Genomic DNA, 19,702 nt, shown 5'->3' with positions numbered 1-19,702 from the left:
AAATGAATGAAAAGTTGATTTGACCACTGTGAGTTCCAAACCTGAGGCCTTCAAACTAATGGCAGATAACTACAGTAGGGACTTCAAGGGAGCTTCTATGACTGGCTATCCCTGCTCTCCAAATTAATCTGCTTGTAAGATACCTTGGTGGGTCAAGGTACCTGTAGGAGAAATTGTTGTTTACTGAGCAGGTGTCAGATCCTAATATTGGTAAAATAGATCAATGGTCATTTTTGCTTTACTCACCGGCTTAGAATCCTTCATATGTAGAGGTTATCATGCAGGTTGTTTCATATTCTGTTTTAGGGTGAGAGATGCTTCAGGGTTGGAAGTATGGGGTGCAGGGGAGGGAATGTTCTTTGTGTTTGTATTTTCCTGGCATAACACCATGACTACACTCAACTACTTCTGATCTTTGGAGTCCTGTGCACTCTGCTCCATGTCTGGAGTGTTGGACCTGCGACTCATCTCCTGGCCCCAGCCTTCCATAGCTTGGTCTGTGATTCCCATGGCACCACTTGAGATAATGTCCAGGAACATTAATGGCATGCAAGTGTGTCCCGTATTTACCTTGTTTGGATGCCTGCCACAAACATCCTTTAGCTAACCTATGCCGTGCTCATGCAGCAGGGCATCTCAGACCACACCCCATTGATGGTGTATCTGGGATCTCCAGTATCAGGACTTCATCCCATGTGGTGCCTTAATGCATGGTAAATGACGACCAGATACTGCTAAGCCCATGTGAAGTCTGAGGTACAAACCTATTTGAAGGAAATAAGGGCACAGTCCAGTCGACCTGCACTGTCAAGGCGGCCAGCAAGCCAACAATCCGTGGCCATGCTAGGATGTTGATCTGTGGCAAAGAGAAGCTCACCTAAATTACAGCGCGCAGATCCTCTCACTTCACCTCCAGAGTCAATTGGACTACACCCCAGACCTTGAGTGGGGTTTAGTGGCTGTCAGGGTGACGGTGTGACAGCTCTCAACAGAGGAGGCCCGGCAGTGCTAGAGGGCCTTGACTCTTAGGATTTATGAATTTGATGATGAATCAGGGAAGCTGCTTTGCTGGCTGGCAATCTGGGAGGTTGCTTCTGGAGTGATGCGCATATTTTGGATGCCAGAGGTCACCCTAAAGTCACCACTCTTACATAATGCAGGTGTTCATGGACTACTACAGGAATCTCTATGACCATTAGCCCCAGCCCCCCCCCCCCTCCCAGGAACAGGCACTTCATTTACTAATCGTTAGCCAATTCCCCACTCCCTTGCCCTGGAATTGGATCAGGCTATTGCACGTAGACTGGTGGCTCTCTATCAAGGTTTAAATATCTGCAGCTGTCTTCTTGGTTTGCAAGTGCTATACAGGAGACAGGGGGGCCTGGGAACTACAGAATGTGAGACCTAAAAGTAAGGAGGTTGCCATGTGGTACTGGAAGTTTTTGGAAGCAAGGGATACAAAAATGAAGGTACCTTATTCCTTTTGAGTGATTGAAGCATGTGAGCAGGCTGGTAAAGCACCTCCAGATCTTGAATGTAGCATGGGACTATCCTGGATCTGGTGTTGTACATGTAACACAAGGCTTCACACTGTTTATCTACAGCCAGCCAGTGGAGCTTTTGTAGAAGATTTGACACAGATGCCCAGAAAGCCATAGAGGACCCTGGCCACAGCATTTAGAACTACTTCTAGGCACCAAATCACTGCCTTATCTGCTCCCAGATATAAGATGTTCCCATAGTCAGTTTTTTAAAGAATTAGTGCTTGGATCAAATGTTTTTGGGGCTGACGGTGGAATCAAGCTAATGATAGTTTTTTCCCACTTCAGCACTTCAAAGCACGTTGAGGCCACCTTGGCCACCTGCGGCTTCACTCATACTCTCGTACATCCACAGGTCAAGATTCTTTACCTTTGGAGTCAGTTCCAGACGGTTCCCGAGAGCCTACGGCCTGTGCTGAGAGCTCCAAAGTTGAGGGTTCTTGCCCAAGATCATAATCTCAGTTTTCTCTCTGTTAAGATTGAGAGCATTGTTACTCATCCAGGTAGAAAACCTGCTCAAGCACACTTTAATGGCTACGGTTCTGTGTCCCTGCGAAGAGAACAGGGAAAAGATGATTTTTGAGTCCTCTGCATACAAGAACAGGGTTAATCCATGGCTTTCTACAACTTCCGGGCGAGGGCATACATATATGTTGAAAAGTATTGTGTTTAGGCCTGAGTCTTGGGGAACATTAGACATAAGAGCACACAGCTCTGATCTAGTACTGGCTGAGAAAACCTGGAATGATCAGTTTTTCAGGAAATAGGTCATCAAGGGCTACGGTTGTTCCCTGGAGACCCAGTGTTATCAGCCTTTCCAGAGGGTTGAATGGGACACAGCATTGAAAGCTGCGCTGAGAACTAATAAAATCTGTGCGGATGTGCCGCTCTCATCCAGGAGTCATCTCAGGTGTTCCGTGATTCCTAGGAGGGCAGATTTGGTACTGTGTCCTGCACTAAAGCTTGACTGCGAAGAGTGGAGAAAGGTTTGAGCTTCCATAAAGGTGAAGAACGGTGAATTCACATGCTTCTGAAATATTTTGGAACAGATGGGCAGCATAGCAATCGGTTTAAAATTAGCCCAATTAGTGGATCAAGGTTACGTTTTTAAAAAAAAGTAGCAGAACCATGGCATGTTTCCATGCCTGCAAAATACATTACTCTTGCAGTGAGGAGTTGAACAACCTGACCACTATCTGAAGTTGGTCCTGGTACAAGAGATTAAGTTTCGTCAGGGGAAGAGGATCAAGGGATGAGCCCGATTTGATTGATCAACGGAGAGTCAAAAACTAAGGAATGTCCAACAAAGACAGCAACTCCACCTTGGGAGCTACTGCAAGCATTAGTAGACATTTTTCTTCCCTTCTTGGTACAGGGTCCGGAGTCCCCCTCAGCACCTTGAGACACTCACGGTTGAGTAGCGCGCTTGCAATTCCCTGGTTGATTGATTGATTGAATGGTGGGTGGACACTTTGGGCCTCTTTTCCGATCTGCCGTGGTGCCTGGCAGGGCTGCCCGCTCTCCCCTCTCCAGTTCACCCCTGCTATAGAATCCCTGGCCTGTATTATCCATTGTTTTTTATTTATTTTATTTTATTTTTATTTATTTAATGCGATTTTATATAGCGCGAACATTACCCAAAGGTGTCAGAGTGCTTTACAAAAGATCCAGTTGCGATATATAAGGACTTTGGATTACATGAGTTACATAAGAGATACAAACAGAGAAAAAATTGCAAATGTACAAGGTGTAAAGTCACTCAAAGGAGAGATATAAACAAGGAAAAAAATTCACATGTACAAGTTGTAAAGTCACTCAAGGAAAGATACAAACAGATACACTCTAAAATCACATAGGAGTGGTAGTAAGTACAAAGGTCTACTACATATACTTGTGGTTAGAGTTCTATATATACAAATACTAAATTCACACAGGATTACATTTTAACAGCGATTAGGCTTGGACAATTATATAATACATTCATACATTTATATATATTTAAGGCAGTCCAGCAAAAAGAGAAAAACGATCGAGGGTCATCGGGAGGAGTGGGGAGGGAATAAAGAACGGAATAAAGGTCAAACAAAATGGCGGGTCCGGGTCGTGGGTATAGATGGAGACCATCTCCAAAAATGGCGGGCTGCACAAAAGTCACCAAAGTCAAGAATCCAGAAGAGGAAGCCAGGGTTCGCCTCCCGGCTCAGAATGGTACGGAAAAGCCCGGGAGTGTCGCACCGCAGCACCAAGTAGATTCACCACCACTGCACACCCATACCTGTAGAGGACTCACGGGTCCCAGATGTCTGATCGAGGTTGCTAACAATAAACATGGTGGCTCTGGAAGAGTTGCGCGAAATGGAGTGCTTGGCGCTTGGGCGTCTACTGCAGCAAGAGGATCCTTGCTCTTGTCTGGCAGTGCTGCTGCTTGATTGCAACAGCATTTTGTTTGATTGCAACAGAAGTTGTTGGAGAGGGGGCACACGGGGGTTGAAGGGTTGAAAGACTGAAAGAAGGCCGGGCACAGCAGCCTTTCTGCATGGCATTCCAAGCCCACCAATATCTCACAAGCACAGGTCCCCAATCAACCACACAAATTCTTTGAAACGCTGCAGAGCAGAAGTGTGTCGGGTTAGGAGAGAGGCAGATCATTGGGGAACAGAAACTGAAACTACTGGGAGACCAATGGTCCCTTTAGTGAAGTGATCTTAATACACTTCTGACTGGCAATAGAGCTGACACTCCAAATTCTAAACGGCTATCTCCAAATATCTATTTCAAACAAAAGAATATATGTAATTGAACCCCTACATCATGGGGATGGACCTATGAGGCCCAGCGAAGGATTCACTTACCCATAAGGATTCTACTTTTTAAAGACATCTCTATGAGTTTGATCAGTCTCATTGAAAAAGGTTTTTAAAGAGAGACATAGAAAAATTCTGTCTTGAAAAAGGTGGTTGCTATTCACAAGAACACCGCCCAAACACGCCGACGCATTGCATTAACTAAATCCATTCAACACGCAGGCGTAATTGATAAGGAAGGTTGCACCAATCATATACCTGTTGTCTGATTTCCTTTATGGATTGGTTCACAAACTATAAAGAAGTATATTGTTGTATATGTTTTTTGTGTCTCTCTTCTTTTTATCTCTCCTCCTTGTATCCATGTTTTACATATGTTTGACTCACAACACACTTTATTGAATTGTCCACAATGTTAAAGCTATGTTTATATTGGAATATGTTTGTTTATCCTACCTTTTAAATATTTTTTACCCCTGTATTACATAAAGAACATTTTGTTATTATGAAATGGTTTTGATACGTGGGGAATGTTTTAATTCATTATTTAGTGATCGTATGATACAATCGTTTAAGGACTAATTTTAATAAAATATATTTTCTCAACATTTGAGTTTCTGTGGCACTACAATTATTGATTTGCTGGCCTATGACGTGTGAAGTATGAGTGCATGAGATTTTCTAATAAAGAATATATGAACAAATCACCAAAGGGAATATTTATTCTTCTTCACTTTTGTTAAGCCATGTCCCTTTGGTATGTGGGGCCTCTCTCATAATATTGGCAGATGTAGGGATAGGCATAGGATTCCGGGCCAGAGGAGCGTATAGCGATCTATGCTGACGATGTGCTCCTTTTCCTTGAAGATCCGCAGTCTTAGGGCCCAAGATGTTTGTACACATTGACACTGAGGAGGCCTCTGGGATTCCTGTCAACAGGGTCAAGTCCTCCGCTCTGTATCTATGGAACACTACCATCCTTATATGTCGCTGTTCTTTCTGATATCAGGGTATTCATGTTTCTACGCTCTGGAATTGGCGTGGCCCCTTAACTTGTCATCCCTCCTTACCTCTATGAAGCGGGACTTGCAGAAGTGCCAGCACCTCACGCTTTACGTGATGGGACTCGTGGCCCTCTTTAAAATGGTGATGGCCCCTTTACTTGTTTCAGAACCTCCGCTCCTGTTCCCTAAGGCTTGATTTCATATCCTAGATTCCATTATCTGCATCTTCCTGTGGACGGGCTGCTGTCACCAGGTTGCCCAGGCTAGTTGCTGCCTGTCAACCTATGACGAAGGCTTAGGTGCAACTGGTCTCTACTGCTATTATTTAGCCTCGCAGGTGATAGCTATTAATGACTAGCTCAATGGGGAGTGGGACAAACCAGCATATAAAGTTGACTGTGCTGGGCCTTAATAGGATATTGGCCATACTTTATGGTGTCCCACTTCCCCGCTCCCTGCCGGAGATTACCAGGGTGGTGTTCTTGGCCTGGAAGAGACTGACCAAACGGACCCCCCCTTTTGCAATGCACTTGACTTCACAACACCGCAGCACTAGAGGGATTCTCTCAGTGGGATAGGATAGGGATAACCCATTTGTGTGCTATGTCTTAGCTGGTACTCACCTGGTGTCGTTTCAAGAATTAAGGGAAGGGATTCAGCATTCTGCCCCCAGTTTTATAGGTACTTCCAGTTGTGACATGCTCTTATCGTGAACATTCTCCCTGAAACTCCGATTTCCGAATTCAGGGCCAGATGTACGACCCTTTTTTACAGTCGCAAATGGGAGATCGGCCTGTTTGCAACTGCAAACAGGGCCGGACTGGCCGTAGCGGGCACCGGGAAATCCCCCAGTGCGCCGCACGGGTGGGGGCCGGTTTGGAGCCCCTGGGGGCCGTTTTTGTTACAGAGCCGTTTTAGCAGCATAGCTGCAAAATCGACCCTGTAACAAAATCGACTGAAAAACGGCCCTGGCAAAGAGCTCGGCGGCACCCACAACCACCCGTGGGTGGGGCCGTCTGAGCACTTTGCCAGGGCTGGTTTTGGTTCCTAGTCCGGCCCTTGCTGCAAAAAAGGGTTCAGGCATGTACAAATGCTACTTTGTGAGTCAGTGACTCCCAAAATAGCGTTTGTGACTCTCACTATTAGGAAGGGGCATCCCTTCCTAATAGCAAGTCTCAATTCCAGGTACTATTATTTTGCGACCGCATTTGCTATTTCAAAACACTCACAGTTTACCACCTACTTCAGGTAGGTGGTAAATCACTCTCAAATGGGAAGGGGGCTCCAGGGGACCCCTTCCCCTTTGTGAGTGTGTGCAAAAATATTTTTTAAGAGCAGTTAGAACTGAAAAGTAAAAATTTTCTTTTTTAAATGCATTCCATTTCCCTTTAAGGAAAACAGGCTGCATTTAAAAAAGAAAACTGCTTTATTTAAAAGGCATTCAAAAGCATGGTGGTCTGCTGACCCCAGCAGCCACCATCACTGGGAGTGCTAGCCATTCCCAATGGGGTCGCAAATTGCTCTTGCTTCATGAATATTAATGAGGCATGCCATTTGCGACCCCATTGGGAATCGCAAATTAGGTTGAATTGCGACTCGCAAAAGTGAATGGTCGCACATCTGGCCCTCAGTCTCTTGAGGCCAGACTGCTGACTGGGAGGCTTGGTAAGGGAGCCATTTGACAGTTCTGTCGTTCCTTGGGTGTTAATGCACCCAACCACTTTTCTAAGCTGATGCAGAAATGTGAGGGCTGGCTGGGTGAGCTAGACGATGGAGATTGGAGGGAGGCCTGCTTGGCCCCCATGGACCTAGTTATATCCACACACCTGCGCCTGGCTCAACTTAACCGTTTACATACCACATATATGACCCCTGTATGAGTGCATCGGGTGGGCAATTTGCCCCAGTTGGCCTGCTTTCACTGCGCAGCTCGAAAGGCCAAATTTTTTAATGTGGTTGAGTCCTGTCCTAGACTGACAAGAGATAGAGCATGAACTCCCCTTGTTCTTGGACAAATCACTACAGTTTACCCCTTGGGGAGCCTTACTGGGGTTGCTTGAACACCTCGGTGGATCCAGAATGAAGCGTGTGTTTATAGGGGTGGTATTGTTGGTTGCCAAAGGGGACATAGCAAGGAAATGGACCTCCCCTCATCCCCCTACCTTTGCAGAGTGGTAAGTTGGGTTGGACTGGTGAGGCCACAAGAAATGCCTATATACTTGACCCGTGGTTTCCCACGAAAGCATCAAAGGATTTGGGGCAGGTGGCAGGAGTATCATGGATTGGACTGGGGCCCTGATTAAAGTGTGCTAAGAGTACTGCATGGGGTTGCAGTCGGAAGTGGTGGCCTTAAATCCTTGTTTTGTTTTTGTGTCTACGTGGACAACAATACAATTTGTTTATTTTAAAAAATCAGATGGTTACTGAGTTTGCTGTTAAGATTGGTGAGTAATGTACAAGCCATAGGTTCAAATGTTCATAAGATAGAGTAGGCAGTTAACATGCCTAAAGCAGAACATTGCTTACAACCTTTAGGTCAGAGGTTTGACTCCCTGTATGAGTTAATTGGGTAAGGTGAACCATGAGTTGCAACGGGAGGACAGGCTACATGGTACAGTAGAAATATGAAGGGTATGAAGAGTCCCACACTTTTGACTGTGGGAAACCCCTTTAGGTGTTGTTAGGGCATTGCACTGCACTGCAGCTGCAAGCGAGTCATGGATCATTCTGCAAGAAACCACAAAACAAAAAGAAAGTACTTAAAATAATTACATAGCGTGGTTTAGCAACATTGAACTCGTGGAAGGAAATAATTTATTCAATAAGGAATTCATAGAGCTTCAGAAGTAATGTTTTCAGCTAAGGGATATTCAAACGATAATCGTGTTCACTTTTTATAAGTTGGTATATTTGTATAAATAAATTAGAAAAAATGTTCTGGGTGAAAGCACACCTTTATGCAATGCTAGTGATTTGTTATTTTAGAATCAGTTAATTGATAATGATTCTAGTATGTATGTTTACTTTTTTTTTATATAGACAGACACTACTGTAAAGTTATTGTTCTCTATACAAGTTCTTTAATATTAGAATTAGCAAATTGAATGCACTGCACAATTAAGAGTTGAATCCTACTTATTAATAACCCATTTCCATCATATGAGAATGTTGTCATATTGCTCTTATGTACAGTATTTGTTTACTTAATTGACTTGTGGGCTGATAGAGTCCGCATTCCATTTAGAGCAAACACATTACATAGGTAATAGGAGTACATACTATTCACAGACTGCAGGAACAGAGTGTTGCCATACATAAGTGGGTTTTACTGGTAGAAAGATTGGTCAGAAAAAAAAAATGTTGATCTCTTTCAGGGATTACCTCGGCATTTTAACATGTTAGCTGCTTCGAACGTTCCGCGCCAGAAACGGGCGGTGCTGCGACGGACAACGGTCGTTCGCAGCACCTGGCCGACGGGAGCACGGAACGGATTAAACCTTTACACTCTAGCTCTTCCTTTGGAATCTTAAACCTTAACATAAAAGGGCTCACTTTGGAATCGTGTCTAGACTTAAGGTGTTTCATGCTTTTAGATCATTATTAGATTAGTCCAGAGTCTGAAAAGGCACTGTGGGAGTCACCTTACTGGGATTCATACTATTACTACATACACACAGTCGAAGAAAGAAATATAGCCTTATTCACATTTGATGTAAACTAACTCAAATTAAGGACTAGACTTTGGCTTAACAATACAATCACAATCTATTTCTGATTAATAAAGGGGATATTTGATGCTTTAATGGATTCTCAAGCTGTTCATATTACATCATCTAGTGTTGGACACTAGAGCAACATTTTTTTACAAAATGTTAAGCTTTTGTGTTTGTGGGAATGTGACCTTTGTCAAACAAGCCTATTTTATAACATGAGCTCACAATACTCTGCACCTCCTAGGAATTTTTGCTCTTCCTTTCTACAGCCTACTATCAAATTACAAGCAATGGCAAAACCAATAGGTCCCCTATTGGCCACTAGCCTGTTGAGTTTTTTTATTTGTGTTTCTTATGTCATGATTTTTGCAAAACTTTGTTGTTTGGGAAGCAATCGGGCTCTCATCAATCTGAAGAAACTTAGATAATAGCAAAAATATTTATTTGGGCTCAAAAAGCAGCCACTGCCTTAGAAGTCCGTGACAATTAAGGGATTTACTTATTATGGATATGCTCCTTGTGAAAAGTCAGAATGCTGTCACTGCTAGTGAAGTTATTCAAAGACTAAAGTAGGCGGACTCACTTTTGTTGGCGGAACAAAAAGGTGAAGGAGACCTCAACAGACCAATTGTTGAAGAGGGCTAACTGAATGCCACCACACGTAATTATATTATATATATATATATATATATATATATATATTAATAAAAAAATCAAAAGGTCTTGCCTTATGCCAGACTTAAAATGCAGATTAAACGAGTAGAGGTCCGGTTTTGAACAAAAAAAAGTTAATCCATGACAAAACCATCTGATTCAGAGTTCCCCAAACCAACCTTCATGCTAGAAAGAACAGAAATTCAAAATATTACATTTTTACCCATGCATGTACATTATATATAACTGAGTGTTCTGGGAATGGGTTTCTGGTGGGGGGTGAGGGTATTTGGAGCATAGAACAGATCGCTTTTGGGCAAATTGTCTTTTTATATGCCTACTCTTTTCATTTTCATAAAACAGGGCACACGGATAGCCTTTCATTTTTTTAATTGATTCAGATGAGCCCCAGCTTGTTTATAAAGAAAGATACATTCCTCTTGATAACCTTTTGTGCTGTTAACTTAATATCATTTTCTTTTCTGTAAACCATTAATCAAGGAGTATTTATAACGCTTATGACGTTTTTTATACCGAGAATGAGAACCTAATTGAAATTGTTTTATATGAATTTTATTGTAATGTTCCACGGGTTGCTTTTCATTATAATTACATCAAACACAATAAAATGTTGTGAGTTGAATGACTGGAAAGGGATACAAGTAATGTTCCAGGTTTATTGCATCATGTGTTGGGATGTCTCCCAAAAGCAGGTTCAATTCTTTTTCCTGCTAAGTTGTGAATTATCTCTGCATGCATCTTTTATTGCTTTTACTTATGAGAGTTTCCCCATGGCAAATCATTGTTTCATCGGAGCGAAAAGAGTGTTTTGACTTTCCAGATATGTGGCCCTGTTGGAGTGTGTAGGGCATTGACATAGCTCTGAAACAAAATGGGAGTTGTGAGCCTGTCAGCGTTTGATACTTATGTGGGGCAATATTCCCGCATACTATATTCTGACAAACAACTCTCCAGATGTGGTTCTTAGTTGCAATCCTGCCACATGGGCTCTGAAGGAGACAAAAGCCTTATTCATCCAACCAGGTGGAGTCTGCAGGGAATTGGACAAGTTACATTTTGTATGTGTTTGCAGGGGTAGTCAGGTTCTTAAACAAAGGAGAAAGAACACAAATAATCTAGGGGCATGATTGGGTCACTTGCTGACTTGCACAGATAAGAGCAACCAATATTACTGAGGTACCGAACACTCTACTTTGTATGCAAGTAAACAAGTGTCAATAGCCTTGTTCCAAGGTAACATGCCTAGCGGTAGTGAGCCACAATTCCTCTCTGCCTTCTCTCTTACATCCCTTAATTTCCTCACGTGCTCTGGTGCCTATAAGTCCCATAATAAATCTTTCAGGAGCCAGGTGTTGGACCGCAAACCTGAATGTCAACAAAAACAACAGAGGATGAAGGTCCAAAATAGTCTCCATTCCTTTTTCATCTCAAATGCAGACTGGGACCACCGAGCCTTCTGAAAGTTTTCAAAGAAACCTGGGCTCAACTCAGTAAGCTCTTTACTACCCATGCCAGTCTAAGAGCAGCAGTCTTCCAGTAGAGGGACTGCGAACAGGCATTAATGGCTCAATTGGCTTCATAAGGGTGGGATAGAATGGTGGATGGAGTTTTAGGGATCTTCAAAGTGTGAGGCAATCCTCCAATGGGTGACTTCATTGGCAATGGCCTACAAAGCAGAGCAAGGTCACACTTTCTGAATCTACATTTATTTTGTTCAGCTTTAGCTGTAAGTAGATTTTGAGATGCCAACAGGCTTTTATAGGCAAGTCTTGTACCATAGGGGTAGGGTTTGGCACATGGTGTCTCTTGAATTGTTCTGAAAGATAACATAATAAGCAATGAAATAAGCAATGAAAAGGGAGCCATGACCATTGCAAAGTGGTGTTCATTATTATAAGCATAGTCACTCAGCCTACCCACCACTTCCTGTTGCTCTAACAAAGTTCATCCTGAAGATGGTAATCACAGGACATTCAGCAGTTCATAGTGCTTGGTGAACTGAAGCTGGATAATTGCAGACCCCTGCCTGAAACAATTGTGCTAGTAACTCCGGCAGTAGAACCTTGTTTTGCTTAATAATAGTGATGAATAAGGTGGAGTTGTGTAACTCTTTCAGTGGAATATAATGCTCCAATTCACTAAGACGGTTGGACTTGGGCAAATCAACAAGTCCATACCTATGGCATCTCATAGTTGCTGTGGAAGGGCAATCGTAAAACAGACTATGTGCTTTGATAATCTACTTGTGTTCAAGTTATCAACACTACTAGCTTCATAGAGGCGTAGGCATAGTCAGTCAGTGGGGCCCACCAGCGTTGCCTTTGCACTAGTTCTTATGACTTCCTAGATGTCCTGCTGTGCCACATAATAATGATCTTACTTTCCCAAAGCATCCCTGGTTGGTACGAAGGTAGCAGACACTCTGAACCAATAACCATCTTGAGCTTGTATGTCAAGATCACCCCTTAGCCATTCATATACATCAATAAAATGAGATACACCTCTTATGGAATCCTCTTCTGTTTAGTTATATGTGAGAGTCATGAAGAGCAGCATCTTTGCAGTATTCTTGTCAAAAGCACTTTCATACTTTGACAACCATAGTGTAATTATATTCATTTTCTTGTAAACTTTGTGCAAATGTACCAACCCCTGATAACTTTAAGATTAGATTTAGTGTAGATTTGGTGTAGGGCATTGTCTGACACACGTACTCATTACTTTAATTCAACAATAAAATGGGATTTTCAAAATTCAAATAGAAATGTCATGTGAAAACAATACTGGAAGATGCAAATTGCAGCATTAAGGAGATGGTTGTTCTTTTTCTGTTCTGAAAAGCTGGTTATGTCTTTATGTGTGCACACTAAGTGAACAGTTTCAAGACAAGCCATGGATTCTTATTTTGTAATGCATTTTGCTTTTTTTCCAGATATTCCACAATCTACACAATGTTTCCTGTGTTCTCCCTAGTCTTGGATAAAGATGTCAAATCAGAAGTAGCCATGCTGTACCCAGAGCTTTATAAAGACCTTCTAAAGGTACAATGTGCATATATAAAGAGAGAGAGACTGAACTTATTTGTTTTTATTTTTGCTATAATTTTCTATTGTAGATTAAAAAGCTGCTTCGTGTACTGCGCTTCAAGCTAGGTAATATTTTTGATAGAAAATGTCTAAACATGTTTCAAAGCACAAGTAAAGCTAAGCTCTTTAGTCACTGAGACTAGCATGGCACGCACTGTACATTAACAGCCATTGCTTTACTTTGTTATTTGAGCCACAGATTGTTTGGGTGCTGTGTATGAACTAACACACTTTCTTGCATGCTTGGAGTTTGTATGTGCCGTGCTTGACTTCGTTTGAACCATTGTATCTTTCCTGCTGACCCTACCTAATCCTATCCGTGAAACTGAGTTCAGTACAGTATTATCGCACTGTGCTGTTAGCTAGTCTGTAATCTGTAAATGGGGCAGTAATAACTCAGTAGGAGCAATCACAGGGCGGCTCCTCTGTTAAGGGCAGAGCAGGAAAAAGGAAAAATAAAATGATAATAACGCTGTTATTATCATTTTAATTTTCTGAGCTACTGGGCTGGGTTAGAGCGGGGCAGGACTGGTGCCACAGTTTGTCCGACCGAACATTCATGCGTACTTAGCATGTTCTCGACCGGGCTGTAATACACATCCTGGGTGGGGAACATGCCCAGGCTCCAGTCCCCGTCTGATCACCAAACCACGGCGCTCAGACCAATCACAACGCTTCATTGCAGCGTTGCGATTTGCTTAGGGGAGACTATATGCTTCCTGTACTCGTCAGCGAAGCAACGGCAAAGGAGAGACAGGGGCTGTGAGGAGGTAAGTGTTTTTAAAAATATATATATTTAGTCCAGGTCTGTTGTATCTCTTAATGAGTTTAGGGTTTTAAGTTTTTTGTGCTACTTGTGTTCTAATGTCCATTGATTGTTTTGCCATTAAACAACCTGCAACGGAATGTGAAGTCTGATAATTACTCTGACAATTCACCTCTTATGTGATGCTGGCTTTTGGCACTTTTTTTGCTCAAATAAGTCCATACTATCATTTCTGGGCTTTCAAAATGTACCTGTAGTATTATGAAATATACTTGACAGACATGTTCCACAAAGGTAACTTCAACATCATGTGTAAAAAAATAAATTTAAAAAAAAGTCCACAACTGATTCTTCTCTATTTATTTTTCCTAGGGCCGGCCTTTGTCTTACAAAACATTTTTAATATGGGTTTTGATAAGCATTTACCAAGGTAAGCATATATCGGTTGACATAATCAGCGGAGTGTTCTTTTATTGGACTATTTGGGGATATATGTTGAGACGAGATACATTTTCAGAAATACATATGACAAAACACACCATGCTTGGTCATTATTTAACAGCCATCAGTTGCATGGTTGAAGCCCTGGAAAAAAACCCAGTCGAACCAAGCCTTGGACAAACAGTTCTTAATCGGATCCTGCCATCTTTAATTTTATGTTGAATAGTTTCCAACTTTGCATCTGGTTGCCAAAGCTATAACTATCAAAACATTTTATGATTTATCAGTCCAATACCAGTTTGGTTGATTGCAGTTGTGTTCATATTGAGGCTATAGACTAAATCAGAGCTACAAACCAAAGGAACACCATACTAAAGGGGGAGGTTACAAAGTAGATAGCTTTTGGATTCTAGAGTCTTTTGATCTGGAGTGTTTAGTCCTTTTGGCATGTTTCAAGTTGTGTGGGGAATGTATGTCTCTTGGTTATTCTTTCTAATGTGTTCAATTGAGTTTATGTTCCGCAAAACATAGTGGATAATATGTAATTAATTACATAATTTCCGAATACATGGCATGGCTCCGCTGTATAAGATTTGTGTGGTTTGTTGGCGTGCTCTTACAATCGATCTCTAAAATGTCCGTATTTTACAACTATACTGATTTTACTTATCTGTTATGTATAGTGCATTGCATCAAATGGTATTCATGTGCTTCGCATTGGTAAAACAAAAGAACGTGTTCAATGTCGGTGGTGCTTCTTAGAGGCATGTGCTGTTGATGGGCATGTGATAGTGGACGACAAGGCATATTTGTGTTGTATTGGATGCTTGTGAGGTGTTCTGTACATGTTCTCTTTGCTTTTTGTGTGTGTTAACTTAGTAGCTATTGTTGTTAGAAAAGTAACATATTTTGTGATTATAAGGCATATCTTTGCTTTTGATTTAGGAGGGATTCTGTCTAATATGTCGTATCTGTTGGGTGGCATTTAGTGAGTGGTACTTTTAGGAGCAATTCAGACCTGTGTTGCATATCCGTGCAGGGTTTTATTTGTGTTTAATGATTTTCTACAATGCAAGATTTGGTTGAAGTCTAGAAATTAGATGGTGCTTGAAATATATTTGCTAAATTGTGCTATGTTTAGAATGTGCCACTGCCAACTATCATAATGCTTTAGGTTAGAAGGGATGGTATGCACCATTAGATATTTAATGAGACCATTTTTGGGGAGTGCAATGTGTCTGAAGCAGGTGACTGAACAGTACTGCCAATACCTAGGTTGGTGCTAATGGGGTTGACCATTCTGATAAGGCTTTAAGAGGGTTATCTGATTTGCTGTGGTAGAAGAGCACCACAGATTTTATTTAGCAAAGTTGTGAATCAGTCATTTTTGTGGGTGTCTCTTCTGATAATGTCTCTAACAATATATTTTGGAAAGGGTGATGCCTTCAAGAAGGAACTTTGTCCATGAAATTTGCTTCAAGCTTCAACTTAGTTGTCAATAAAATATATGGGTATTATATGGTCTCTTTTTGTTTATAAATATAGTTTTTATTGTGTCTAAACATATATAGAGCTGGTATTCAGTATTATAACAGTCTCCATTACAAGTACTAATAGCCATATTTCAGATTTATATAATAATAATAATGTGATAAAATATTGATCTCACAGAAACATACACCACAAAAGACATACATTAGCAAAAGTGAACTGAAAAATAAAACTCAATTCAGTCCATAAATACCAGAACACAAATAATGGAGTTTTGCAGCATATTGAATTCATCCCAAATATTTTGATACTAATTAATTCGATTGTTAGAAGAGATTGCCACTTTTTCATACGTTGTTTTCTAAAGGAAGCATGATAAATCAACTACTGCTTTTTCCCGACTACAGGTAGCATTATCATGTATGGGGCACTGCTGCTCTTCGAGTCTGAGTTTTTCCACATTGTCGCCATTTCTTTCACGTCCCTGATTCTCACTGAGCTGTTGATGGTGGCCCTTACCATACAGACGTGGCACTGGCTTATGATTGTGGCCGAGCTGCTGAGCCTCTCCTGCTACATCGCCTCCCTTGTGTTTCTACATGAGTACATTGGTAAGGAACTTGCCTCCTCTTTTTTTCCGAAGACTGTCAACTTCCAGGAGTGTGATTTCTTTTCCTGGCCTTGTGCAGTTGAGATTTCTTTCTAAGCTACCCTGCTTAATTTTTTAATTATACATTTAAAACATGCTCTCTACTGTTCCTTTTGGAGATATTGTTATATGACAGAGTATTATTTTGTTCATTTAATATCCGTGCTTTATTTGTCCCAGTCCAGGAAAATAAGTGCCACTGCCCACCACCTGCAACGACAAGCACAACTTAAGCATTTCACATGCCCATTGTTTACAGCCCCTTTAAAGTTTCTGTTTTGTTTTAAAGTGCTGTTCCAAAGTCACATTAGTTAAATTGAGGTGAGAGATTATGCAGCTTTGTAGCAGGAGGAATTTGAACAGTTGGGAAAATATAGGAATTTAATGGAAAAAGATCTGAAGGTTGACTTTCATGTGATTTTACATTTTTTTAACCCCTTCCATGCTCATGACGAGCTGAGCTCGTCATGAGGTATACCTCTAGGGTGCTCATGACGAGCTGAGCTCGTCATGAACAATGGGAATCAATAAGGTTCAGCACAGGGGAAAAATCTGGGAAGCACCCAAGGTGTTAATATATCAAACGATATTCCCCAGGGAAAAAGGACACCAGATACTCTTAACAATAACCTCCATTTGCCCACTGCGGTTTACTTCTGTGGTGCTGCAGTCATGGCCTGCTACAACTGAAGTTTAGCCGGTTGACACAGCTGATGCTTCTTTGACACAGATGATGCTTCTTAAGTGTAAGCATATTATTTGATGTCAGAGTCTACCAGGGCAGCAGTCTGATCATTTCCTTCTTGATCTTTGCTTACTGAAATACATGCTTTCCTGCTCTACCATTGTTTGACTGTCAGTATGATTAGTTTCAAAAGAAGGTTTATAAGTAGAAATTAAGACACCAGTATATAATACAGTATAATAGATATTCTTACAGTTGAGATTATGAAACTAAAAGGAATAGCTGGGGAAAAGTATGGGTTGTACATGGTTTGAGAAGGGGAAAGTCTAGGTAATATGGGCAGTGATTTAATACAATGTGTAAAAAAAACTAGATTGCAATACTAAGCATATTCAAACAATTATAATATTTATAAAGCGAGAATCAAGGAGGTTGCGTAACTTCCTGGTGGATAGGGGTGCATGTAAAAGAGTGTTTTGCACTATCATCATGGATCATTGTAACAGGTGACCATAAAGTTAAATGTTTCACGCAAGAGATATAGGGTAAACATATGATGTATCTAATCTATGATTATGACAAACTGCTCACCACCATGCTTGAAAAGATAACTTGGTTAAATCCTTCCAATTTTTGGTAAACTGCTGAAAAACAATTGCTGTTAATAAGTCCAGAATGCGCACATTAGATCAACGTGTGTTTCAATCATTAGATAAACTTCCTAGAAATATGTTAACAATGGAAAAGGGTACTGCGGAATGAAAAATTAAGTTAATATGAATCCAAATAGTTTTCCACAATTTATGAACAGAAGGACAAGTAAAAAGTAGATGTTTTAAATCAGCATGTTCTGAGCAGGTCAAGCAAGTATCACGGGGATCAATGTGTATTTTGTGTATAACCATAGGGGTGAGGAGAAGCTTATTATAAATAAAAAAAGAGTGTTTGGGTTGTATTTTCCACTCTAGAGGATTTACTCATTTTGGTCCATATTCTATTCCATAGTAGGATAGACCATTCCACTTCTAAATCCTGTTCCAATTCTGCCTTAGTTTTCTCTCATTTTATCATTTATAGACAGAAGTCAAGGAGAGTAAATAATGGATGCTTTGGGGTGAGTGCGAGAAGGGCATGTAATCACGTAAAAACAGAAGCTGCAGAAGGGAGAGACAAATTAAATTGAGCATATGCGGAGCAAAGAGCTGGTTGTAAAAGCTTATATTTAGTCTGATAAGAGGAGGGAAGGGCAAAAAAGACTGGCTTGTGAAAAAAGTAGAACATCATTCTGTTCAAAAAGTTGACACACCCAGATTAGACCTTTTTTTCTCCAGGATCTCCAATAAAAGTGTTTACCATGAATCAATATGAATTTATTATGCCAAATCGTGGAATTAAGAAATGTTTCAGAATCTGTGGGTTATAAGGGGACATAGACTCCAATAATTTGCATGAATAATTAACAGGAGTAGAGAAAGTTTGTGGTTTGCGGGTAAAAGATAAGTATTGTTGTAAAGAAAAAGGAGAAAGATAAGATTGTTCAAGCTCAACCCATAATGGACAATCTAATAAAGAGACAGAAATCCACAGAGAAGACTGATGTAACAAAAGCGCCTTATGATATTTGGGACAATCAGGAAAATTTACACCACCCTCTAATTCTGGACATGTTAACTTAAAGATCGTCACACTGTATAGAGTAAATTATTTTTTAAAGATTTTAACCCCTTCCATGCTCATGACGAGCTGAGCTCGTCATGAGTTGCGCCGCTCGCATGCTCATGACGAGCTCAGCTCGTCATGTAACGCGTTTTTTTCAAAAAAGCCGCACAGCGCGAAGATTGCGGACGCACGCATACGGTTAAAGGAATAGATACTGGAGTGTTAGAGACAGTATAAAGTATGATGGGAGCTAACATCATGTTAATGGTGTCATTGCGACCCCACCAAGAGAGGTATAAGGGATGCCATTTACTAGTTAACGTGGACATTTTCTGTATACATTTTTCTATACTCCTGAAAATTGAGGTCTTATTAGATTGGGTGAAATATAATCCTAAGTATTTAATGTGTTTGAGGACTCCATACAAAATTTGATATAGTAAAATCTAATTTAAAAGTAAATTCGGTCAAAGGTAATATCTCAGTGATGCATCAGAACCCTAAGTAACCAAGTTGGATTCCAAACGTGAATAAGCACTAAGATGACTTTAATGTTTGTTTTTATTTTATCACTTTTGCTGTGCATTCAAAGACAGAGGTCAAATGTCAGTCTAATCTCCTGACAAATTGCTGCTTATTATTTTAACACACAGTTTTTTTCTCTTTCTCTTACTGCAAAGTATGAGGATTTTATACCGTAAACTATGTGGCAATCTTGCTGGTGGGAAACAAAGCTATTTAGGATGCTGTTTTTATTCTTACATGCAACAGCATTTAAATACCTCCAAATGAACTGTAGAAATATTTTACAATTAATAAACAAGGATAGCGCTAATTAAAGACCTCATTCCGATGTCTGTTGGAAAGCATTCCGATCGACTCTGTTTCCGAATGTTTTCCAACCAAATCTGATTCGGGGAGTCCGACCGACCGATTATGATGTGTTTGAACACCTTTCGGTCGGACTCCCATTTACGTCAATGGGAGCCTGTGTTCCGACAGACAACACAGCCTCCCATTGAAAAATGGGGTGGTTGTCGAAAACCGTGTACCCCTTAGTACCCGCCACACCATGCATGGTTGGAATGAGGGGACCTATGGGTACCCCCACGGGCTCCAACCGGAGGCCTCCGAGTGAAGGGGGGGCCTGCTACAGGCCCCAAAATTCTTATTCCGACAGTTGATCTG

The 19,702-nt window shown here is 41.0% G+C and overlaps 1 protein-coding gene across 1 annotated transcript in view; it reads left to right on the top strand.

Moving 5' to 3' along the window:
• Positions 1–19,702, top strand: part of ATP9A (ATPase phospholipid transporting 9A) — a 510,313-nt gene that overhangs the window by 414,473 nt on the left and 76,138 nt on the right. Inside the window, exons 25-27 of the mRNA XM_078652049.1 lie at positions 12,670–12,778; positions 13,962–14,019; positions 15,929–16,132. Coding sequence (XP_078508175.1) covers positions 12,670–12,778; positions 13,962–14,019; positions 15,929–16,132 — 371 coding nt within the window. The remainder of the gene's footprint in view (positions 1–12,669; positions 12,779–13,961; positions 14,020–15,928; positions 16,133–19,702) is intronic.

This window comes from Lissotriton helveticus, chromosome 7 (assembly GCF_964261635.1).
Source record: "Lissotriton helveticus chromosome 7, aLisHel1.1, whole genome shotgun sequence".
Classification (NCBI taxonomy): domain Eukaryota; kingdom Metazoa; phylum Chordata; class Amphibia; order Caudata; family Salamandridae; genus Lissotriton; species Lissotriton helveticus.
Note: the sequence above shows the minus strand (reverse complement) of the source record. Positions and strands in the feature narration are given on the sequence as shown.